Source organism: Chrysochloris asiatica, unplaced genomic scaffold (assembly GCF_000296735.1).
Source record: "Chrysochloris asiatica unplaced genomic scaffold, ChrAsi1.0 scaffold00024, whole genome shotgun sequence".
Taxonomy (NCBI): Eukaryota; Metazoa; Chordata; class Mammalia; order Afrosoricida; family Chrysochloridae; genus Chrysochloris; species Chrysochloris asiatica.
Window position 1 is genome coordinate 3,298,920 of NW_006408542.1, and position 26,236 is coordinate 3,325,155.

The 26,236-nt window shown below is 38.8% G+C and overlaps 1 protein-coding gene across 1 annotated transcript in view; it reads right to left on the reverse strand.

The window, feature by feature from the left end:
* Positions 1-26,236, reverse strand: part of STRN (striatin, calmodulin binding protein) — a 157,337-nt gene that overhangs the window by 88,264 nt on the left and 42,837 nt on the right. The window contains exon 2 of the mRNA XM_006839359.1: positions 1,316-1,419. Within this exon, the coding sequence (XP_006839422.1) occupies positions 1,316-1,419 (104 nt within the window). The remainder of the gene's footprint in view (positions 1-1,315; positions 1,420-26,236) is intronic.

The window sequence follows — 26,236 nt, forward strand, 5'->3', positions numbered from 1 at the left end:
GCTTACAAGCTTTCAAGAGGGAGTCTAGATCCAGAGGGAGTGGAGGAAGGTAGAATCTCCACTGAGTAGTAGCCAATCTGTCTGGGCGGGGCTGATGAAAGAAGATGCAGATAGGTCTCTTGTGATACAATAGTGAGTAATTGTTATTAGGACTGATTGTGAGGGTTGGAAACGTAAAGGTAGATGTTTTACAGCAAAAGGAGGGGAGTGATTGATTTTGCAGTCTAGGAGCGGAGATCCCTGGGACCATCAAGGGAGAAGAGCGGAGAGCGGGACCCTACCCAGAGAAGCAGTGATGCCTGAGATGGAGGCAGAGATGATGACATAGACAGATGGAGCAGCTGGGGACTCTAGACCCAGAGAGAGAGAGAGGGGCTATGTGCTATCGACCAGAGGGAGGGGAAGGGCAGGCTTGCAGGGTATACCCTTTGTTGGTTGATGATGCATGGAGGGGATTGTAACCATGGCAATGAAAGGATATATGACAGGATGAATGTAAAGCTAATGTCCTCCTATGTAAACTATTACATGATTCAAAATAAAACATTAAAAAAAAAAGTCTATTAAAAAGAATCTTAACTTAGTCTGTCAGAGTAACTTTTATCTCTGAGAAAATATATATAATTAAATAATATTAGATGACGCTGTTGTTGCTTAAGTGCTGTTGAGTCAGTTCCAATCACATTAACCATCTATAGGGTACCCTAGGAGCAGCTGGTGAGTTTGAACTGGCAACTCTGTGATTCAAACTGACCTTGCAGTCTAGTCTAGTGCTTATCATACAACGCCACACCAGGACTCCATATTAGATAACTTTTGTTGCTAAGTGCTGTTGAGTCAGTTCTGACCCATAGCGACCCTATATTGGGTTTTCAAGGAGCAGGCGGTGAGCTTGAACCACCGACTTTGTAGTTCAGACCAACCTCTCAGTCCAGCGCATTAACCCACAGCACCACACCATGACTCCATATTATATGATAGGGAAAGGAAAAAACAGATATTTCTTTTGCAATTTAAATATTATTTCAACTCCATTAAAAAACAAAAAAGCACAGATATTGAACATTCAGAAAGTGTATGATTCTTAAGGAAGGAAAAGGTAGCAAGAAAAGTTGCTAAAACTTTAAAAATAATATAAATTATTGATCATTATTATTAAACTATTCTAATAAACAACATATTATGATCACTTATAAAAATGTTTACAACTCCTTTCAGAATTAAACAAATATTAAAATTCCTATTTGTTTTAAATAATGACAGAAGAATTATTCAGTCATAATAAAGAACACTATATTCCAATTTTCTAAATTACCTTTCCTGTTTAAGAGCATATTCCAGCATTTTGATCCTCCTCACCAGATCCTTCTTCAGGTTTTCTTGGCCTTTCCTTTCCCCCTGAAGAAAGGCAATCTGGGCCTGAGTAAAGAAAAGAGAGACAAAATTTACTTTGGCCCAAATGAATTACTACTTTTTAAACTCTGTGGAGAAAAGAATCTTTGAAAGATGAGATAAAAGATATGACAAAAACAATTCTTTACATTTCTGTCACAAAATATATAATATATAGAATGCATTAGCTACAAGAAAAAAATAACTTAATTTTTTTCTGTATTTATTTTACTTTGGATTAGAGATGCATAGTCTGTATCATCTAAGTATTTGCAAGTGAATATAAACACAGACATGTACAAGGTGTACAGTCCTAGATTGCTCGCATTTGTTTTTAAAGACACTGAGGGGAAGACATTCCTTTAGAAAGAGTGAAGATGAGGAAAAGGTAACAATTAAAACCATGCATTCATATAATCCCCCTGCAAATTAGTAAGAGTTCTCAGAGCCTCACAACATATTTACATTATATAATAGATTTCTTGTTTTCAGTGTATTTATCCTGGACCTCCCCTACAAACAACAAATACCTCCCTTTTCTCAATTCCCACTTTGACTGTAGTCCCCTTTTAGGAAATTTAAATATGTAAGGGAAAAAATGAAAGCTGGAAAAGGGGAAACCAGAGCAATGATCCTTCAAAGAATTACTTTTAAAATCTTTATATTTTATCATAAACTGTAAATTTTTTGTCTCCAGTAAAACACAAGTTAGGAGAGAGCCACTCTCCAGAAACATTATGCTGTTGTTGTTAAGTGCCGTCAAGTCCGTTCCGACTCATAGCGACCCTGTACAGGGTTACCGAGGGTGTAAATTTTTTTTAACAGTATTAAAATAAAAATACTTCCATCTAAGTAAGTCCTAGTGTGGCACTGTGGGATAAGCAGTGGACTGTAGGGTCGATTTGAACCTCAAGGTGGCAATTCAAACTCATCAGTCACTCCTTAGACTCCATGAGTCAGAACAGACTTGATGGCACAAGACAACATTAAGGAATATAAACTATGTTGCAAACTCTAACTCACTAAGGTAACTCCTACATCTCTATGGGTAAGGTGCTTGGTGCTAGATGCCACTGAGTCCATTCCGATCCCTATCGACTCTCTGGTATGGAATGAAATAGTATGTGGTTCTGCACCATCCTCACAATCGATGCCAAGGTTGAGCTTATCGTTGCTGCACTGTGTCAATCCATCTCACTGAAGGTCTTCCTTTTTTCTGATCCTCCACTTTAGCAAACATTACGAAAAATGAACAAGAGACTTTACTAAATTAAGGTTTTATCCTCACTTTAAATACAAATTCACAACTAATACAAGAAATATGTTAAAGTAAGACTCGGTAATGTGGTTTACTTAAGCTAAGAACTTTTTGACTTAAAACTTAATGTCTTCGTAGGAGAAACTATTCCCTCTGAAAAGCTGTGGATTATAGTGCCTGCAGCCCTGGTGGCACTGTAGGATAAGCACTGGACTGCTAACTACAAAGTTCAAACCCACCAGCTGCTCTTCAGGAGGTAGATTAGGCTTTCTGCTCCCATAAAGATTTACAGCCTTGGAAACCCTATATAAGGTCACTGAGAGTCAGAATGGAAACAATGGGGTGACTTTGTTTTGTTTTGCTTTGCTTTGCTTTTGGTATCCTTACACTGTGAACTCAGATGACTTTTCCCGACTTATAATCATTGCCTCTAGTCCTGTCTCCTAAAGAAAGTGCCACCATTTGGCATGATATTGCCAGATATAAGTCAAAATATTATTAACACCTATTTAGGTTCACAGAGTTCTGAAATGGAATAGATCGACCAATCCATACTCCCCATTTTCGAAATAAGGATACAAGCACTAAACGGTCTTTCTCATGTCACTAACAAAACAATGCTATGTCAATTCAGTGCTCCATATTTTAAGTATCTATACCAGTAGTTCGCAAACTTCAGAATCAGAATCACCTAGTTGTTGTTTTTGATTAAGTGCCGTCAAGTGGGTTTCAATTCATAGCGACACTATAGGGTTTCTTAACTGGTGGGTTTGAACTGCCGACCTGCAGCTAGCAGTCTAGTGCTTATCTATGGAGTCACACCAGGACTTCTAAAGAACTGGTTAAATCACACTGCTGAAAGGTACCATCAGAATCTTTGATTCAGTATGGCTAGGATTACTGTTGTTAAATACTGTGGAGTCAGTTCCAACTCATAGTGATCCTGTATAGGAGTGGCTGGTGGGTACGAACCGCCAACCTTGCATTTAACAGTCCAGTGCTTATTCTACACTGCCTAAGAATTCATGTATCTAACAAGTACCCAGATGATGCTTATGACACAGATATGAGACCATACTTGAGAATGACTCACCTACATCATGTGTGAGAGAGTAGCTGTTAAGTGTTGCCAAGTCGGTTCTGACTCACAGCGACCCTGTATAGGATTTCTGAGGAACGACTTGTGAGTTTGAACCGTGGATCTCGTGGTTCAAACTTATTCTACAGTGCTACACCAGGACTTCGTGACAGGTAAAAGGCCAAAAAGAAAGCTACCAAGCTAAGGACCATGGAACAGCACTGTCGCAGAACTCTAGCTCTTACACCACAGAAGCAATGAGTTCTACATAGGCCCTCAAACTGACAGACAAGAACATGTTAGCTTTCTTCATTCTCTTCTAAATCCCTTATTTTTTATTCTTTTTAGCAGTATCCTGAAAAAGAAATAAAACGCACCAACATTTTTCCATTCAGTCATGTCTGGGGACTAGCTACTACCCATCACCACTGTTGAAATTGCTATAAAAGAGACTTTTTAAAACAAAGTAAAACAAAACTATACCCACTGGCATCCAGTTGATTTAGAGTCACAGAAACTCTACAGTCAGGGCAGAGCTGCTATAATCTTTATGGAAGCAGACTGCCTCTTCTTTCTCCTATGCATTGGCTGGTGAGTACAAACTGCTGACCTCTTGGTTGGCAGCCCAATGCTTACCCCTACTGCACCACCATGGTTCCAAATGAATATACAGGAAAACAAACAAAACCAAGTTCCTAATCACAATGCTCACTGCCAATCTAATGGGGCGACAAGATCAGCACATATATGCACACAAAATTATTAGATAAGGCAGTATTGTCTTCTAATAAATAAGAATTTAAAGGTCCACGACAAACAGTCACATTCATTCACTTAACAATATTAGCTCAGCACCTACTTTGTGCCAGGCACAGTCATGGGCACTGAGTCCAAAGTAGTGATAAAACAAACAAAACAGAGCTCACCGTCCAGTGGACCAAACAAGTATGTTGCATCAACGTGTGTGTATACTGGCAGTAAATGTTTTTATATAACTACCACTACAACAGTTATAGGAAAAATCAGTAAATCTAAAAATAAATAAAATACAACGGAATACCTATTTAACGCTGAAGTTAAATATAGAAATGCTATTTGAGCCAAAAATTGCATTTTATTAAATGAAATATGATAGGACGAGTATTAAAACCCATCTTCTCCCATGTAAACTATCACTCGAGCCACAATAAAAACTTTTTTTAAAGCTTGCATTTTAATCTGTATATTCTGCTGCTTCTTGTTATTGTTGTTGAATGCCATCCAGTCGATTCCAACTCATAGTAACCCTGAATAGGGTTTCCGAGAATGGGTGGTGGGTTTAAATGACTAACTTTGCAGGTAGCATTCCAATGCTTATCCTACAGCGCCACACCAGGACTCCTATCTTTTAATAAACTGGTAAGTTTCCTGAAATACTTCTCATAAATGAAGTATCTCCTTGGAAACCCTATGCAGGGTCACTATGAGTGGGAACCTACTCAAAGGCACTTACCAACAACAACTTGTTTTATTTGGAGTCCTGGTGTGGCGATGTGGGTTAATGTGTTGGAGTCTATTGCGTAGGTGGTTCAAGTTCACCAGCCACTCCTCGGATACCCTATACAAGGCTGGTATGAGTTGGAACCGACTTGACGGGACTATCAACAACAACATATTTTATTTATTTACTTATAATTATCTTTCAAAATAGATAAGGAAGGCATTTTCAGGTAACACCTTTTGGCAACATAAGGGAGGCCTGTTGAACAGTGGTTAAAGCACTTGGCTGCTAACCAAAAAATGTTGGTGGTTCAAACGCAACATCGGCTCCATGTAAAAGTCGGCTTCTGTAGAGATTGATAGCCTTGGAAACTCTACAGGGCGTTTCTACTGTGTCCTGTAGGGGTGCTCAGAGTCAGAATCGGCTCCACGCCAGCGGGTGTGCTTTACTGGTATAGGAGACAGCAGTATATTCTCTCACAAATCAATCTCTCCATCCCTAATATATGATTACAAGCACAGTATGAATTTCTCATTTGAAGACTAATCGATTACATGTCTTACCTGCTTACAACAGTATTAACAATTACACATTATTAATTAAAACAATTAATGATACAATTAAATATACAACGAACAGATTTTCAAGTCTTTATGAAAGTTCCCTTGGACCTCAGTTTCTATAGCATACTGTCTTCATCTTTCAAACCTTTACAAATATTCCAATGCTCGCTGCTCAAATGGTTCCAAAGAAAGTTCTGTTTAAAAAATTGACACACACATATTGACAACAAGGTGAGGCTCAGTAGGGTGACCTCATTGTCACTCATATCAACAAAGGTAGTGGAGCTGATCCTGAGGAGTTACAACACAATGTCTATTTCAACAGCTCAGAAGAACACATCCATTAAAATGAGACCAGCTAAAGGCAGCTAGCTACAAGACCAAGATTGCCTGGATAACCTGAAGGGGTAAGCCAAGCAGGAAAAAGAATGGGCAAGATAGAAGGGAAAGGAGCTACCTGTTCCAGAAGAACACCAAGCAGGCATCCCTACTCCATACAAGCCAGTCTTTCTTCTTTAACTACCCCTTGTCATCAAGGGTGAGTGGGCTAGGCTCTCTAATACACAGACAGAGCAGCCTCTCTCCTCACCAAAGCCCCTCCCTCCAGCCCCCACTCCATCTCACTCTTTCTCACACGGCTATTGTGGGTGACCCCTGATGCTGAACACTCAGTAGAAGCATATTCACACCAAACAGCTCCCCCAGTGCCAGCATACCCAGTTCTCCAGCTGGCTCTGGGCATAAAGCCCAGGCCCTGAAAGGTCTGGAGACCAGGCTTCAACACCCCACTATCACAACTGGCCCACACCTTCTCCTCCACTACTAACAACTTCATTGCAGCATTCCCCAAAGTCCCTGTCTGGTCATGGGGTCCAGGACTTCTGTATCAAAGTTCACTTGTCACTTCCCCTAAGCAGGCAAGTCTCATGGCCCCAAAATACAAAGCCACCTTGTCACCAACTGCTTAAGAAAAAGAGTCAGCTAAGAAACTTGGCTGATGTACTTGCCACTTCTGACAGGCTAGTCCTGTTCACAGCATAGCCTTGTACTTCCCCACACTGAGTTAGAGAAAGGACTGTCACGCAGGGATGTCAGTCCTCTGGAGGTAGCTGGAACCAGAAACGTGCCTTCTGGCAAAGGGATGATACACGCATCCAGTTCCCTCCTATGCCATTTCCTCATGAGTTCTTCAGGACTCATCCCCACTAGTTATGCTGCTGCTTCCTCTACCCCTAAGGAACCAAGCTCATGATCCTACAAATTCCTCACTGAAGGTCCAGACATTCTCAAGCAAAAATGGAAACCCAGATTTGGAAAAGAAAACTCATCTCCCAGACAGGAGGGGAGTGTCCCTAGAATCGTTGTTCATCTTCTCAAAAAGATTCCCATGGTACAGTGAATTACAGCTCTACTATCATGGTGTCACTACTAACTGCACAGTTGGCAGTTCAAACCCACCAGCTACTCCTTGGAAACCATCTACAGAGTTGATACAAGTGGGAAGTAACTCAGTAGCACTTAAGAACAACTAAAGTATCTTTGTAACTCTCACCAAATGACTGGGTGGGACCATGCAAATCGGGCGTATGGGACTCTAACACAGTATAAATTACTTTTTCCATCCCACTCAGTCTAAAAGGAGGAGTCCTGGTGTGGCACTGTGGGTTAATGCACCAGACAGCAAAGTCGTTTGAACTGAAAGGTCAGCGGTTCAAGCTCACCAGCTGCTCCTTGGAAATGCTATACAGGGTCGCTATGGGTCGGAACCGACTCAATGCCCCTCAACAACAACAACAAAGTCTAAAAGGAAGGAGTGCTAGTCTGGCGCTGTAGGATAAGCAGTGGACTACAAGGTCACTTTGAACTTCAAGGTAGGTTGGTGATTCAAATTCACCAGTCACTTCTCAGAAACCCTACACTGAGTCCCTATGAGTTGGAACCAACTCAACGGCACATAACAACAACAAATTCTAAAAGGAGCCATCTCAGAAGCAGAGACAGATGATCCCAAGATCATCAAGAAAGAAGAGCCATGAGCAGAGTGAGAGATCCCTGTGCAGAAAGGTGGCGACAGCAGAGGCAGCATCAGAGATACACAGAGCCATGGGCTTCCAGGCCTGTGGACAGAGTAAAGCTGAATGAAGTTGAGCAGGAGGCTGGATAGAAGAATAGGCCATTCGGGCATTTATCTGCAGTGCAAAAGGAGCTTTGTAACATTTGCCTACACTGGGCAGAGGTCAAGGGGTACATGCGTAAGAGACTGAGGACAACAGAGAAGTGTGCCTGCAGTATGGTTAAGAAAAGGTGAGCCTGACCAGAGATCTGCTGTGTTTCGAGTTGTTTCTGAGCCTGAATTGTACCCTGTTAGCTTCCCTAATGGAGTCCTGGTGTGGTGCTGTGAGTTAATGTGCTGGACTGCAAAGTCGGTTTGATCAGCCAGGTCGGTGATTCAAGCTCACCAGCTAGCTGCTCATCAGAAATCCTATACAGGGTCACTATGAGTCGGAACCGACTCAATGGCACTTAACAACAACAAACTTCCCTAATCCGCATAATCTTGAGTGTTGTCTGGGAGCTCTGTGTGGTCAGTGCAACAAATCCAGCAAAGGAGGAGAATGCCATGGAAGGGATGGTTGTAGGGCAGAGGCATGCCTGACCTCCACCTCATAGGAATCTACCTTGAGTGATAAGGAAGATTCCTTATCTTTGATTCTTTGATTCTCCTCCTTCCTCGTGAAGCTGGAAGAAGACAGACATTTCTGTTATTCACAAGCACTGCTAGTAACGGAAGCTGGATATCTCCAAAGGTAATATTACGTAAGATGCGCCAACGGAGGGTCTGCCCATACACCTAAAATTCCGAGCCTAGCCTGTTTTGGGGAGGCCAAGAGTCAGGGGGCCCTTGAAAGCATCAGGACTTGGCACTAGCCTGATGAATTTTTAAAAAAACAACATAGCAATTGTCTGCCATTTCTTCCACTCAGACCTGTGTAATACAGCTCTAGAAAATATAAGAAGCAAAGTATACACATATACACTTGTATAGCCCTATTCTACGAGTCTGTATCTTTCCAAATTTAATTAAAGATTTAGTTCACTTGATGAACAGCCTTTGCTCAGGTTGGAATACTTGCTGAAATCAGTTTCTTTCTTTCTTTTTTTTTAATAGAACATTTGGTGGACTTGTTCACACTTTAAGTGTTATCAGCTGTTAACAAATTTGACATTTTGTTCTTTTTCAGGTTAAGAGCAATCACTTTCTGATTTTTCTTATTTGTCTTCACTCTAATACCTCAGCTAGCAGTTTGACTCTTTTACAGGAAGAGGAGGCTTTCCCCTCTCCCCATAAAGAAACTGTGTCTGTCTGGTTTTTTAAATAATATTTTAGAACTACTGCCTTTATATTTTGAGATGCAAATGCTTGGTGTTAATCTGGACTCATGTATTTAAACTTTGGATCCTGCCATTGCCTTAACACAGTCTTCTTAAGTGGCTTTCAAACAATGGTAACCACGAATAATGTCAAGTGTGTCTATATACTTATATATATTCCACATCCACAAAAGTCTCCCCCTTGTTTGAAATCTTATTTTCTTACTACTGAGTGTGTGTATGCAGAAAGTAACTTGCTTCCAAAAGATGACAACCTTGGAAACTCTATGAAATGAAGGCTTACACTGTAATGCATGGGATCACAAGTTGATAAACTTGGCTGTGTTTTTTTGCTTTGTGTGTGTTTTATTGTGGTTTGGGTGAAAGTTTACAGAGCCAATTAGCTTCCCACTCAAGAGTTTAAACAGTTTTGGGTTTGGGTGGTTTTTCATGACATTAGTCACAATCCTCTCAATTCCATAGCATTCTTCTCACTTCCTTCCTCCTTGGGTTCTCTCTTCTATTTGCCCATCTCTCTGCACCTTCCTGCCTTCTGAATTCTGTAACTGTTATTTTGTTTGTTTAAATATAAAATTTGTGTAACTTAATATCTACAATCTATTCTGTGAAATAACACGCTATTTGGGATGCTGTGCAAATGTATTATATACATATACAAGCAATTCCTGGTTATGAATGACTTCCATGCCTATCTCTGTGTTAAAGTCAACTCTGTACATAAATCAGAACAATTAGGTACAGTTCATATGTAACAGCAGTTTGTCAAATGTTTGTTTATTATATAGTGTTCATTTTTATGCATAAAACACATTAAAGAAACACTTCCAGATACACTAAGACAACTATAACATAATACAGTAATAACAGAGTTTTGATGTGTGTTACATGCTTGTCTCCTGAGAGTACCGGGTTAATAAAGGCAGGCAATTCAGAAACTGGGCATCTAAAATGGGGGTGGGGGAATAAAAGCATGAGGTGGCTGATTTACAAGGTTTCATGGGTGTACTTACAGTTAAAATGGTATGGTGAAAGTTAACCCATCATGTATGAAAGTGACAATCACTAGAAGAGACAGAGGGTGAACTAAGGTGTTGTAAATTATCTAATGTATCTTTTAGACATAGCCTATAATTCTCACCAAACAACGTTTCTGCTCTGCTGGGTCAGGGTAAGACAAGGTGACGGAGGATAACAAAGTTAATTGTAACTGTAAAACCCTGAAACCCTAGCATGGGTTTAAAATAGCTATCTCACTACCATCAAGAAGAGCCAGGAGTGGAGCAGGTTCTTTGGACCCCAACACCCCTGTGCATTCAATCTCCTCAACCCAGGGAAAGAAAGTCATTAACACCAGAGCAGTAGCAAAGGAGCAGCAGCTGCAGAACCAAGAAACGAGAGGATGAGACAGATCGGTGGGTGGACTTCCCAGCCCACAGAGCAAGTAAAGCTGAGTAACTTTAGGTAGGAAGCTTGCTTGTAGAGTGGGGTGCCTCCAGGTACTTAAGTGGGGGAGGTGGTTATTTAATGTTATTGGACTCAAAAGGTAAAATTTCAGTTGACAGCAAAAGGAGAAATCTAAGACCACATGACACAAACTTGAAGTATAAAAAACAATTGTCATAAACTAAAACTCCTAGTATATGATTTGTTGGATGTAAAACTGATGCTCTGTACTGTATACCTTCATTCAACTGACAATGAAAACTCTATTCAAAAACTCTAATCCCTTTAATGAAAGACACGAAAGCCTTTCTTTTCCCTTTCCTCCATATTTAGACAAAATCTTGTTTGCTTACATTCTATCTCCAGTATAAACAACCAGTTGTCTACGACACTCTTTTGACAACAAAACACAATTATTTCACTAACAGTAGAACCAAAATTTTTGGGTTGTGTTGTCCATATTTTTTTTTTTTGGGGGGGGGGGGTTCTCCCTGCTACTATAACCATTTACTTTAATGACAAATGCCACAAAATTATAATCAAACTATGCGACATTAAGTGAGAAATGTATACTCAAAACACTAATTATAGTCTATGAAATGTTAAAGCTGACTAAGTGATTGAAACATCATTTGATTTTCATTAAAATCATTCTGTAAATGACCTGATACTACATACAGAGATTAAAATTTTACAGTATAACAGGACTTAACACTATGCACATGTAAATGACTAGTAAATAATCTTTCAATATGATGAGAAGTCAGCTTTAAAAAAAAATCTGAAAAGGTATACCTAAGAAAAATGGAAGGTAATGGTACAGATGGACACTATGCTATTCAAATTCTTAGTTCCAAGATAAACTTGGTCAACCAGTGGATTATATGCCATTTAATTAGACTGTTCTTGCTTGATGTTACTACACCTGCCCCATAAATGCCATTCTGTTTCAGGTTATAAGCTCTCGCTTCTTCCAGTATTTGTTAATACTTTTCATTTTACTACCAAACTTTCAGACAAATATAAAGAGTATTCTAAAAGTCTTCTGAAATAATCATTCTGTGTTCTTACGTATTTAAGTTTCGCTCATGACTTGTGATTACAGAACTTTCTAGGTCAACATAATAGTATATTTTGATAAAAACAAAGTCCAGAACAAGTTGAGGAAGACAAAATTCATTTTTGTTTAGACATAAGATGCTGGGGATGGGGGTGGGGGGGAGGGATGGGGTACAGCCTTGGTACACAGAAGTAATTGTGTTCACATTTGTAAATAAATGAATGATAGTTCAGAAAAGAAACTTATAAACTGTAACAAGAGTGATTGCAAAATATTCACTGACAGCAAGAGGAAGAAATTCTTTAAAAGAATTATATTACTAGTAAATGATTCTATAAGGAAAATAGAAAAAAAAAAAAAAAGAGGGAGCAAACAAAAGTGGAACCCAGTCAATGAAAATGAAACACATTGCGATCAAACATCTGAAGGACCTACCACAGCAGTGAGCATTTTAACAAATCTAGAAAGCATATTTTGAAAATATTTTTAAAGATAAATATTCAAGAGGGAAGTAAAAACTAACTTCATCACTCAAAGGAACATACTAATAAATATAATAAAGTTTTGAAAAATTAAGGAATGAGAAGGCTATACAAACAAAAAAACAAAAACTATTTCAAAGGCAACAAAGGTGTAGACCTGGTTTGGTTTTCAGCTTAGTCACTTAGTACTGAAGTAGGTCTTGCGTCTATTTGGTGTTGCCTATTTGCGTTTATTTTCATAAAGAAAATTGTCCTATTACCATTTTTTTCTAACATCAGATTTTAAAATTATTAACTATTAATATTCTGTTCAATATTTTGGAATATACAATACTTGGGCATCTTTTAACTACTGTCCTCTGCTATTCATCTTTACTGTTGTTATGTGCTGATGAGTTGCTTCTGACTCATAGCGACCCTGTGTAGGGTTTTAGAGGATCAACTTGGTGGGTAAAAAAACATGTTTTTTTCTCCTTTAAACAGTGAGAACTTTCACTAGGAGCAAGAGCAAGAGCATATCTTGGAAAAGACAAACTTCAAATATAAAAATGTCCTATATTATGTTAATGAAATGGAATGCATAAACATCATTATCTTTGGCATTAGTGCGCTGAAATAGACATTCTGAATCTGAAGACCACGTGGTTTACTATGCGGGAAGTGACAAATTGAAGAGGAATGGTGTAGCATTCATTGTCAAAAAGAACATATCCAGATCAATCATGAGGTACAACACTATCTGTGATAGGATAATATCCATGCGCCTACAGGGAAGCCCAGTTAATACCACTATTATTCAAATTGATGCACCAACCACTAAAGCCAGTGAGGATGAAACAGAAGAATTCTACCAACTTCTTCAATCTAAAATTGATCAAACAAGCAATCAAGATGTATTGGTCATTACTGGTGATTGGAATACAAAGGTTGGGAGCAAAGAGGAAGGAGGAAGTCCAAGGTGCATTGAAGGAACTGGCAAAGAACAAGGCACCAGGAATTGATGGAATAAAAACTGAAATATTTCAATACAGTGAGGCGGCACAGGAGCCACTCACTCATCTATGCCAAGAAATCTGGAAGACAAGTATCTGGCAGACTGATTGGAAGAGATCCATATTTGTGTCCATTCCAAAGAGAGGTGACCCAACGGAACGTGGAAATCATCGGACAATCTCTTTGATATCCCATGCAAGTAAAGAGTTACTAAAGGTAATACAAAAATGGCTGCAAACTATATATTGACAGAGAACTTCCAGAGGTTCAAGCCGGATTCAGAAGAGGCCATGGAACGAGGGATATCATTGCTGATGTCCAATGGATCTTGGCTGAAAGCATAGAATATCACAAAGATGTTTGCCTGTGCTTTATTGACTATGCAAAGGCTTTCGATTGTGTGGATCATGACAAGCTTTGACAACAATGCAAGGTAGAGTATTCTGGAACACTGAATTGTGCTCATGAGGAATCTGTACCTGGACTAAGAGGCAGCTGTTCTAACAGAACATGGAAACACTGAATGGTTTAAAATTAAAAAAGGTGTGCTCAGCCTGTATGTTGAGCAAATAATCCAAGAAGCTGGGTTCTATGAAGAAAAACGTGGCATCATGATTGGAGGAAGACTCATTAACAACCTGAGATATGCAGATGATACAACCTTGCTGAAAGGGAAGAGGACTTAAAATATTTACTGATGAGGATCAAAGAGCACAGCCTTGGGTATGGATTATAACTCAATGTAAAGAAAACAAAAATCCTCACCACTGGACCAATAAAGAACATTCTATCAATGGACAAAAGACTGAAGTTGTCAAGTACTTTATTCTTCTTGGATCAACCATCAACACTCCTGGAAGCAGTAATCAAGAAATCAGACGACGTACTGCATTAGGCAAATCTGCTGCACAAGACGTTTTTAAATGTTGAAGAGCCAAGATGTCAGCTTGAGGACTAAGGTGCCCCTGACCCAAGCCATGTTGGAGGAGAATATTGAAACTGCCATGGGCTGCCAAAAGAACCAACAGATCCATTTTGGAAGAAACACAGCTAGAGTGCTCCTTAGAGGCCAAGATGACCAAACTTCATCTCTCATACTTTGGACATTTTATCAGGAGGGACCAGTCGCTGGAGAAGGATATCATGTTTCGTAAGGTGGAGGATCAGAGAAAAAGAGGAAGATCCCCAAAGAGATGGACTGGCCAAGTGGCAGCATCGATGGACTCAAGCGTGGCAACAATAGTGAGGTTGGCCCAGGATCGGGCAGTGTTTCGTTCTACAGTGCTTAAGGTCGCTATGAGTTGGTACCGACTCGATAGCCCGTAACAACAACAAAATATTATGTTATAAATGAATTTTTCTATGCAAGTTACACTTTGATGAATGCTTTATTTTTCCAGATTTATAATACTTTTATATAATCATCCTTTATCTTTTGCTTATCAAATCTGAGTCAGTAAAATGTCTGCTTGCTCAAATTTAATTCCAAAGGATCTCTTTGAATGGGTGTTAAACTATTTTTGTTCTTGCAAAAATAATCTGAACCAAAGCAATGCTCTGTTTTTCTAATATATGAATGAAAATAAAACCAGCAGCACAAACCTGTATCCTAAGTGTGTCATAGTTCCTGTTTTTAATAATGTCAATATTGCACAGAAGTACACTGTGTTGTCATTCTATCTCACCACAGCTCCTAATCATTCCAGTGTCTCAGGCTGCTTTGTACCTAATAATTCAGATAAATACGGTAATTCTAAGAAATGAATAATTGCTAGCTTTTGCACTGTAGCTAACACAGCCCTTTCGTGTAATTAATTATCTTATTAGTATTATACACAAAAAGCACTGAACTAAACTGTAAGGTACATGTTAAGCTCACCACGGGAGAAAGATGAGTCTGTTCCAGCAAAGATTTAAAGCCTCAGAAACTCTTTACAGGGTTGCTATGAGTCAAAACCAACTCCATGGCACACAATAACAACATTCTATAACACTTAACAGAGGGGGCCCTGGTTGGCACAAACACTAGAATAGTAGCCAAAATATTGGAGGTTCAAACCCACAAAAAGATATCTCAGAAGACAGGTCAGGTCTGGCCATCTGCTTCCAAAAGCTCACAGCCTTAAAAACAAAACAAAACAACCTGTGAAGCAGTTCTACTCTGCACGCATGGGGTTGTCATTAGTTGGAATCAACTTAATGCACCTGATGATAATAACGAGACAGAAGTCAAATGGATTCCAAAAGTGCATTAAATAAATTTCAACATCCAGTCTTTCAAAAACTCATTTTGGTCTTCCTAATATTTCATATCCTTATTAGTAAAAAGGAGTTCTGGTGTGGCGCTGTGGGTTAATGCACCAGACTGCAAAGCCGTTTGAACTGCAAGGTTGGTGGTTCAAACTCACCAGCTCCTCCTCGGAAACCCTATACAAGGTCGCTATGGGTCGGAATCGACTTGAAGGCACTTAGAACAACAACAACATTAGTAAAAAGGGGATAATATTCCCATATTCATAGTGGCACTGTAAAGATCAAAGTAAATAATGTATATAATTGATCTAGCACATTTTGATACACAAACTGTTTTTTTCTACTTAAAATCAAGTCATAATGACGCTTAAACAAGAGGTACAATGTTGGTGCTGCGGAGTCGATTCCAACTTGTAGCAACCCTGCAAAGGGTTTTCAAGGCTGCAAAGTCTTTACAGGAGCAGAAAGCCTCATCGTTCTCCCACGGAACCACTGGTAGTTTCGAACTGCTGACTTTAAGTTAGCAGCCCGACTAATAACAACTACGCCACTAGAACTCTTTAGAGGTACACTAGTTCTTCCCCAAGATGATCTAAGATGGTGTAGCAGCAATTCCATTAATAAAATAACAAAAAATGATTACACATTTATGTGTTTCAATTATTCAAGAAGACAAAAACAAATGGAAAATAATTCATGTTTTCAAACAGAATGACAATACACGTAGAATATCCATGCAAACTGGAAAATTTAAAAGATCATACATGAGCTCCTACAAGTCAACAACAAAAAGGCCAAGCATCAATTAACAAGTGAGTAAAAGAATTGACATTTCTCCAAAGATAAACAAATTTAAGTAATACACACATGAAAACATGCTCAACATGACTAATCATAAAACCCAAGCCAAAGCTCACTGCTGTCAAGCTGATTCCAAATGACAGCAATCTATAAGGGCAAAGGAGAAATGTCCCACAGGGCTTTCAAGGTTGTAAACGTTATGGAAACAGCCTGCCATATCTTTCTCCTATTGAACAGCTGGTGAGTTTCAGTTAGCAATCAAGCACTTAACCATCACCACCACCAGAGTTCCTTGAGTAATCATTAAGGAAATGCTAACCGTATTTACTATGAGTTACCATTTCACATTCACCTAGATGACCACTCAGAAATATATCAAATGTTGTAGAGGATGTGGAGAAACAGAAACCCTCATCCACCTATTGCTTGGAAGAATGCATACTATCGCAAGCCAATGTGAAAAACAGTTCCATGAGTCCTCATAAAAAAGAATTACTTTATGATTCAACAATTTCACTTCTAGATACATATCCCAAATCACTGAAAGCAGTGATTTGAACAAACATATACTAAGTCTCAGGTCTGCAGCACTATTCACAAAAGTCAAACAGTAGAAACAACCACTATGTCCACCAACACATGAATGGATGAACAACAACAAAAAGATAAACTACCCAATTAAAGACTGGGCAAAAAAGGCATGAGCAAACATTTCACCAAAGAGGACATTCAAACACAAATACATGAGAAGGTACTTACAATCATTAGCCATTATTGTTTGTTGTTAAGTGCCATTGAGTCAGTTCTGACTCACAGTGACCCTGTATAGGGTTTCTAAGGAGCAGCAAGTGAGCTTGAATCTTTCAGTTCAAACCAACTTTGCAGTCCAGCACATTAATCCACAGCACCACAGACGCAAATCAAAACTACAATGAAATACTATCTCAACCCTGCTAAATGCCACTGACCAAGAAAATGGAAAATAACAAACATGGTTCAAAGAAGTAGGGAGATTAGAACCAGTAGATACTGCTGATGGAAATAGAAAATTATACCAAAACTATTTTTGAGGAAAACAGCATAGCAAGTCCTCCAAAAATTAAAAAATAAGAAACGCTAAGTTTCCTAATGATCCAGCGATCCAACTCCTAGGTATGAACTCAAAAGACCTAAAACTGGTGACAGAAACAGACATATGAAAACCTGTAAGGAGCTCTGATAGCATAGTGGCAGAGTCACGTTACTAATCTCACAGTCAGCAGTTTGGAATTACCAGCAGTTCTGCAGGAAAAAAGATGAGGCTTTCTGCTCCTGTAAAGATCTACAGCCTTGGAAACCCTATACAGGGTCACTATGAGTCAGAACTGACTCCATGGCACATAACCACCAATCACCACCATGCAAAAGAATAAAAACAGCGTAAGAGCCTCAATAGATGAATGGATAAATTAAATGTGGTACATACATGCAATGAAATACTAAACAGTCATAAAGTACAATGAGTTCTCAAAACACAACATGTATGAATCTGGAGGATATGATGCTAAGTGAAATAAGTCAATCACAAAAACCAAACACTCAAAGAAGAAACTAGAATAACAAGACTAATAGTCTACATGAACCACAGACTCATCTACCCTGAAACCAGAAGAACTAAATGGTGCCTGACAACCACTACAACTGTTCTGTTCAGGGACAAAATAGATAGTGTCTGACAGAATGGGAAGAAAATGTAGAACAAAACATATGTTTTTAAGAAAGTCAGACTAGTCCCTGGAGAAGGGCATCATGCCTGACAGAGGACCAGTGAAAAAGATGAAGACCCCCAATGATACAGATTGACACAGAGGCAGTAGCAATGGGCTCAAACGTAACAACTGTGAGGATGGCTCAGAACTGGGCAGCGTTTCGCTATGTTGTACACAAGGTTGCTAGGTATTAGAACAGACTCGACAGAGCCTAACAACAACAACAATTTTCATGGTTCCCTTTAGTTCTTTGAGAATAATTTTCTTTAGCTTTTGGGATATATTTTAAATAGCGGATTAAAAGTTTTTTGCATTAAGGCCAACGTCTGAGCTTTTCAGGCAGTTTCTATAATTTGCTTTTTAACTCTCTATATAATCCATACATTCTTGTTTCTTTACATGCTTTGTAATTTTTTTGCTATGGTTGTTGAAAATTGGACATTTTGATTATTATAAGCCTTTACTTTCTGCTTCTGTGCAGAATGAAGCTCAACCAAATCTAAGATCTCAATGCCTCCCCGGGTCTCCCCTGAGCATGTGCAAAGTCTAGACATGCATGTGACTTCCTAGATTCTCAAGAATATGCCTGAGCTTTGCTCTATTTCCCCAAGCATTTTACCCCCAGCTTTCCCTCCCAAGCTTTTTGGTTAATTATTATTTGCTCCAACAGTTTATGTATTGCTCTAAACAACGGTGACTAAATATACTTGCCTGTAAGTGTCCTTAATAATCCCCATACCCCTTGGAAACCACCTCAGCAGTGGAGGAATTCAAGGTAGATGAAATAATGCCAAACTCTTTGAGCTAATCATTCAGATTAAATGAAAACCCCACAAAACTCTGCACTTCACTGCGATTTAGTCTGTTGTTGTTTTTTTATTATTATTAACATACCCTGGGTTGCTGCAAGCTTTTGGTTAGTTTACAGAGTTCCAATGAAGTTGATTGTGATAGATTTTTTTAAAAAATTAGACTTAGTGAACGATTTGTGACTAAAGTAACCCCCAAGACTATCTATCTCCCAGAGAGAACTCTGAACTGAAACCACTCCCAAAGGTCACCTTTCAACTAAATAACATACTGAGTCGTGAAATAAACAACATAACCAATGAATGATGAGCTCTTTTAAAAATTAAAATAAAATCTATAGGAGACCGGACAATCAACAGTTACCCTAAAGCACAGATGAAGTGGTCAGGGAAACCAGATTAATAGCAACAGAACAACTACAAAGGAAATAATGCTCATGCTTGGTAAAGTAGAGGGTCAGTGAAGAATGTAAACTAACATCACTGAACAGTAGTATAGGAACTGTTACAAGGAAAACCTATTTGTTGCTGTGTAAATTTTCACCAAAAATGTAACAAAATGTGCTTTTTAACATAAAATGTCATATTCAGACAATGGAATATTTATTATTCAGCCATAGAGAGATAAAATTCTGGTTCTTCCTACAATTTGGACAAACTTTGAAAGCATCATGTTAACTGAAAAAATCTGATACATAAAAGAATAAAAATTATATGATCAAACTTACATGAATATCTAGAGTAGACAAAAGTTCACTAGTGGATACCACTAGGATGAGGGAAGTGGTACTTAATGTTTAAGGGTTAATGAAAAACATTTGGAAATAATAGCTATACAACATGGTAAATGTTATTAATGGCACTGAATTTTTAAATAGTTCAAATGGCATGTATCTTGTTACATATATTTTAATACTATAAAACGTTTTAAAATGATAATGTATGAATTTAGAAAAGTGGCAGGAAATAAATCAATAAAATCCAGCATCAGTCCTTTTATTTTTTTCCATTAAATAGAGGACAAATGGTCACATTCCTAAAATAACAACAACAACAACAACAATAAAATCAACTTACTATGTTAATAGTACTCAATTTTAAGTAATGATTGATAAGTATAGCACCTACAGACACTGGGAAGTTCAAATTCAGGCATGGTAGCAAAGGCGTATCTTGAGAGCCAGGATACAACTGAGCCCTCGTGTGTGACTCTATAAGATAAACACTATACTGATAACCACAAAGTTGGCAGTTCAAACCCACCAGTCACTCTCAGAAACCCTATGCAGGGTCGTTATGAGTCGGAATCAACTAGATGGCACACAAACACAACAGAATATAATTGTTGTTGTTGTTAAGTGCTGTTGAGTCAGTTCTAACTCATACCTACCCTGTACAGCGTTTCTGAAGAGCAGCTGGTGGGTCTGAACTTCTGATCTTGCCGTTCTCAGTTCAGTACTGATCCAACAGGGCCCCACCAGGAGTCCTAGGATAAAACTAGCCATTTTTATTATAATCTAACTTTTTAAATGCAATGATGTGGAATAGAAAAGTTTCAGTGGTCAATATAAAAATTGAAATGGACTACGAGAATTTCCCCATGCTTACTTAGTACTACATTAGCAAGGGAGATGCAGTATTACTGGATAACATGAATTTTTAGGGTCTCTGGACTATCAGTTTGTCACATGGTGGATGGCTTGCATGTTGCTGTGATATTAGAAGCTATGTCACAGTATTTCATACATCAACAAGGTCACCTACAGTGGACAGGTTTCGACAAAGTTTCTAAATAAAGACAAACAAGGAAGAAACACCAGAGATCTACTTCTGAAATTATCCAGTGAAAACCTTGTAGGTCATAAATGAACAATGTCCAACTCACTTGCATTGGATGCATCACCAGGAGGGATCAATCCTTAGAAGAGGGCATCATATTTGGCAAAGAAGAGGGCTAAAGAGGAGGCAAGGGAGATGCTTGGGAGATGGATTGGCACAACAGCTGCAACAATCAACCTGAGCATGCCAGAGATTATGAAGACCGGGCAACCTTTTGTTCTGCTGCATATACGGACACCATGGGTCGGAGTTAACTGTACAGCAGCTATCTACCTACAAGTACTTACACAAATATACACTATATAAGGAATCCTGGCATGGCACATTGTGGGTTAATGCTCTGGACTGCAAAGTCAGTTTGAACCACAAGGTCAGTGGTTCAAGCTCACCAGCTGCTCCTTGAAAACTCTATACAGGGTTGCTATGGGTCAGAACTGACTTGACAGCACTTAACAACAACACTACATAAAACAAGGATAGTTTACTGGCTTTTCCATATGAACTCAAGCTCTGGCTCCTTTGCTGTCAAATCAAAGCTCAAAAAACTAAATCTCTTGTGAACTTCGTTAATAAGCCTCAATTCCCCCAGAAACTGAAGCACTAAGGGAGAAAATACAAAGTTAATTTTTGAACTTTACACAGCAGAAGACCAAACCTGAGACAATGGTAACTCTCCTTCCTCTGTTCACCTTCTTCTAAAACATCTCTTTCACATGATACTATCTTATTAACAATAGATACTTAAACATGTTATCCACAAAAGTGACAAATAATAAATTAGTATTAATTCAGTATACAAAAAAAGATTTTTTTTAAATCATAAAACTCTAAAACAACATTGCCCAACTAAACTTTTTTGCAATAATGGAAACTTTCTAATATCAGTACTGTCTAATACAGTAAGTAGCCAGTAGCCACTGAGTGCTTGAATGTGACTAGTGAGCCTGAAGAACTTATTAAATTTACTTTTGATTACCTTAAATGCAAATAATCATGTGGCATCCTGCGGCACTAGAGGAAGGCACTATTAACGTTGTTTTGTTTTGCTTTAAATTATCTAAGGAAACTGAACATTTGATCAAAGGTTCTACAGAAAAATCCTGACCAAAAGGGGGGAACATAGAACAGAATTTCAAGTATCCATAGACTCCAGACTTTCTAGGGCTATTATGAAAGCTGGATGAGCCCCAACTATAGTTCTAAGACAATCTTTAAACCTTAAAACAAAAATATTCCCTGAAGTCTTACTACAACCAAACAGGTTAGCTTAATTAGCAAAAAAATGCCTGCCTTTTACAATATAGTCTTTTAAGACACATCTTTATGGAATCAAACTGACAAGAGCAAATTGCATGTTTAGATAGGATCCTATGAGGCAGTATGCTTATGTTAGTGGAGGAGGAACAACTCAGAAAAGGGGAGGAATAGCTATACAGCTCAAAGAATGTAATCAATGTCAGAGAACATACATGTAGGAAACACTGAAATGGCATATGTTATATATATATATATATATATCCTCAATAACAACAGAATACATAGTTTTTTGAAAAAGAATTAGTAATGGGAGAAGACAAAAAGTGGAAGCTGGGAACCCACAGAAGGACCAATGTTGATTAACCAAACTGTGTAGGACTAAAGAGGCAAAACCCCTTGAACTTGGAGTGTAGATCCTTACAGTCTTGTGTAACCTGGTCTTCCCTATCACTGCAATCTAATGTGACAGGTGCCAACTGGATTGTTAATAGTACTCAGTTTTTAGCAGGCTTGTGTGTGTCACCCTAAAACACAGAATAAATAAGTCACTTGGGTCATGGGAACATGGTTCAGAATTATGGCTACCACACAAACAAAAATCAGTAATATCTTCCAGTAGCGTCATTAGGGTTGGTGTCACTCAGGCAGTAACTCATGGTGTCCCTATCACCACCATAGACTTTCTCTGGTACCAGATGAAACAGGATCTTTGTTGTTGTTAAGCGCCGTTTAGTCAGTTCTGACTCACAGAGAGACCGGGTATAGGGTTTCCAAGGAGCAACTGGTGAGGTCCAGTACTTTTCCTATGGTGCCACAAAGTTTATTATAAATTTTATCAAAGAAAAATAGTGATAAATATAGCTGTAAATTTCTTAAATGTGGTATTTGTTAGATTATATGAATGTAGTTGTTGAGTGCCATCGAGTCGGTTCCAACCCATAGCGACCCTGCACAGGGTTTCCAAGGAGCAGCTGGTGAGCTTGAACCACCAACCTTGCAGCTCAAATGGCTTTGCAGTCTGGCACATTAACCCGCAGCACCACACCAGATTATATGAATCCTAACAACAAAATTAAGGAGTTCTGGTAGCATAGTGGTTACAAATCGGGCTGTCAGCCGCAAGGTCACCAATTCGAAACTACCAGCTGTTCCGCGGGAGAAAGATGAGGCTTTCTGCTCCCGTAAAGATTTACAACCTTGGAAACCCTGTACATGGTCGCTATGAGTCGGAACCGACTCCAAGGTACTTAATAACAATAACAAGAAAAGTGTTTTATGAAATCTTCATACAGTAAATTACGTTATTAGTTACAACAGTATTAGTAACTGGGCAAAAACCTTTTTTAAAAATTTTCTCCATTTTCTTTGATTACTACTTCATTATTTAAAAGGTCAGTTATATAGGCTCACAAATACAAATACAATTACTATAAGATTATAGCTGAAACACCAGAAAATTTGACAACTATATAAGAAATCAGGGACTATAAAAACAATGGCAGCAAAAAAAAAACAACAGCACGTGCTGGCAGCATGTACAGATGAAACCATGTGATCTGAAGCACAGTCACTGTGTTGTTGTTAAGTGTCGTCAAGTCAGTTCTGACTCACAGTAACCCTCTACAGAGTTTCCGAGAAAAAGCTGGTGGGTTCGAACTGCTGACCGTGTGGTTCACAGTCCAGTGCTGATGCTACAGGAATCCACAGTCACTAAAATTGGGTAGTAATGACAACTCTTAACATAACACACAAAAATTCAAAAAGTAAGTTAGCACAGAGTTTAAGACTTGCAGGTATATTGATACATGTTGTTGGTGTTAAGTGCTTTTGAAACGATTCCAACTCATAGTGACCCTGTACAGGGTTTCCAAGAAGCAGCTGGTGAATTTGAACTGCCAACTTTGTGGTTTGTAATCCAGTGCTGATCCTACAATGCCACACCAGGTTAATGTCCAGATTATTGATACATGTTGTTGTTGTCATTGTTAAGTGGCATCAAGTCAATTCTGACCCATAGCAACCCTGTACAGGGTTTCCAAGGAGCAGCTGGTGAGCTTGAACCACTGACCTTGCAGTTCAAATGGCATTACAGTCTAGCGCATTAACCCACAGTGCCACACCAGAACTTCTACTGATACATGTAAGCTAGGCTAAAAAATACTTTACTGCTCTGAATACAAAACTATTAGTATTTTTAAAAGATAATAAATTTCTGCTGACACACTGCATAATGATTTTATAGGCAGTTGTTTTATAGACAGTGTCACCCAGTGTGATCCACACCCCTAGCAAGCACCCTTCTTTGTGATGTCAATGTAGGTGCCTTCCTTTACTTTATTAAACCCTCCACAGCTGCACTTTCCAGTGACTACCAACAGCTACCTGTCACTAAATTTAAAGTGATCCGTCTTATAAATTAAAAAATAAAGTTGTTTTTTGTTGTTGTTGAGAATATACAAAGAAAAATATACAACTGTTCCAACAGTTTCTATTATGCACTTAAAAATAGTATAGGGACACTGTTTATATTCTTCAAGTTGTACAATCATTCTTTCTTTTCTGAACTGTTCCTCCCCCATAAACAGAAAAAGAATATATTAAAAGATAAAGTAAAGAATATTCTAAAAAGAACAATAGGGTGAGAGACAAAAAAGTTTCAGGCAAATATGAAAAAAACAATGAAAAAGTCTACCATTCAATTAACAGAGGTTCCAGAAAGAGAGACCTGAGAAAATGGCATTGTAGGATAAGCACTAGACTACAAAGTTGGTTTGAACCGCAAGGTCTACAGTTCAAACTCATCAGCAGTTCAAACTCGTCAGCAACTCCTCAGAAATCCTGTACAGGGTCACTGTGAGTTGGAACCGACTCAGTGGCATTTAACAAGAGTAACATCAAAGAACTTTTTTTTAATTGACAAAAAAAAAAAAAAGCACAGAACTGGGACTTCTGGCAACACAAAGGACTAGGCAGATGCACTACACAGACTCTACAAAAAGAGATGAGAGACCAAATAAAACAGACACAGATGAAATTTCTGGCACCCTGAACTTAAAGAGAAAGGTTAGAGAGGTTGAATGGAGTGCTTGTTGAGAGGAGAGGGTAAGCAGGGGCAGCGAGAGGGAGACAGACTGGTGAACAGTTGGCCAGGTGCAGTTCAACCATCATGTGAGCAGCTTTGGCAGCAGAGAGGCGCATGGCAGAGCAGATTTTTGAAGATGACAAGAAAAGTGCAAAAGTTTCTTCTTTTTCCTCATACTCCCCTGGTGACCAAAGGTATGGCCAGCTCCCACCCTCATCCACCCCCAGTACAGACCCGACTCTCCAGGAGTTCAGAGCCATGTGATTGGGGGCCAGCTGCTTCTCTTTGGTGTGCAACTTTGGTCCCTAGACCCAGGTATGCTTGGCTCCACACCTACAAAACCTGTAGAGCCACAACTGTTGTTGTTGTTAAGTGCCACTGAGTCCAATTCCGACCCATAACGACCCTGTATAGGCTTTCCAAGGGGCAGCTGGTGAGCTTGAACCACCGACCTAGCAGTTCAAACTACTTTGCAGTCTGACACATTAGCTCACAGTGCCACACCATATAAGCAATAACCAAGTTCTCAGTGGTCCTAACAGATATTGAAACCAGCTCCATCAAGGGCCCCCATGAACTTCTGGATTGAGCGCCATGAGTATAGATAGTACCGAGACCAATAGGTACTCCATCTAGGTCCAGGAACTCTGCTGTCACATCCCTTCCACAACCACCTCAGGAATTCCTTGAATTTCAGGAGCCCACTAGAGATTTCTCCTCTCCGGGTCCAACAACTGCACTGTTCGTTTTTACAAATATAACAACCCCACAATGCCCTGAGAACAACAGACAATTTTAGCTCACATGCACAAACAAGAGAGAATGGATCAAACAAATGACCAAAATGCAGAGATAGAAAACATTTCTGGAGAAAAATAGGTTATGAAACTAACTGAAAAAGAATTCAAGAGGATGATATTATGCTTCCTTCAACAGATTGACAAAAAGATCGAGGAAAGCAAGGAATAAACAAAATAAAACTTTATATGAATTCAGGAAAAGACCACAAGAACAAATAGACAAAATAAATGTGAATTACGAAACAATACAAAACCTGTAATTAGAAATTCAGAAGATTATTTCTAAGATCTCAGAAATGGACAATACATTGAAAGGGCAAAGGAGAAGACTCAAAGCAATGAAAGCCTGACACAGTGAATTTGAAAAGTCAATCTCTCAATACTAGTATGCTAGAAGAACAATCAGAAAAAATTCAAAAAAAGTCTAAGAGTTAAGTGAGATACCATGAAGAGGAATAACTTATGAGTGACTGGAATTCAGAACAGGAAGTGACAATAAAAAGCA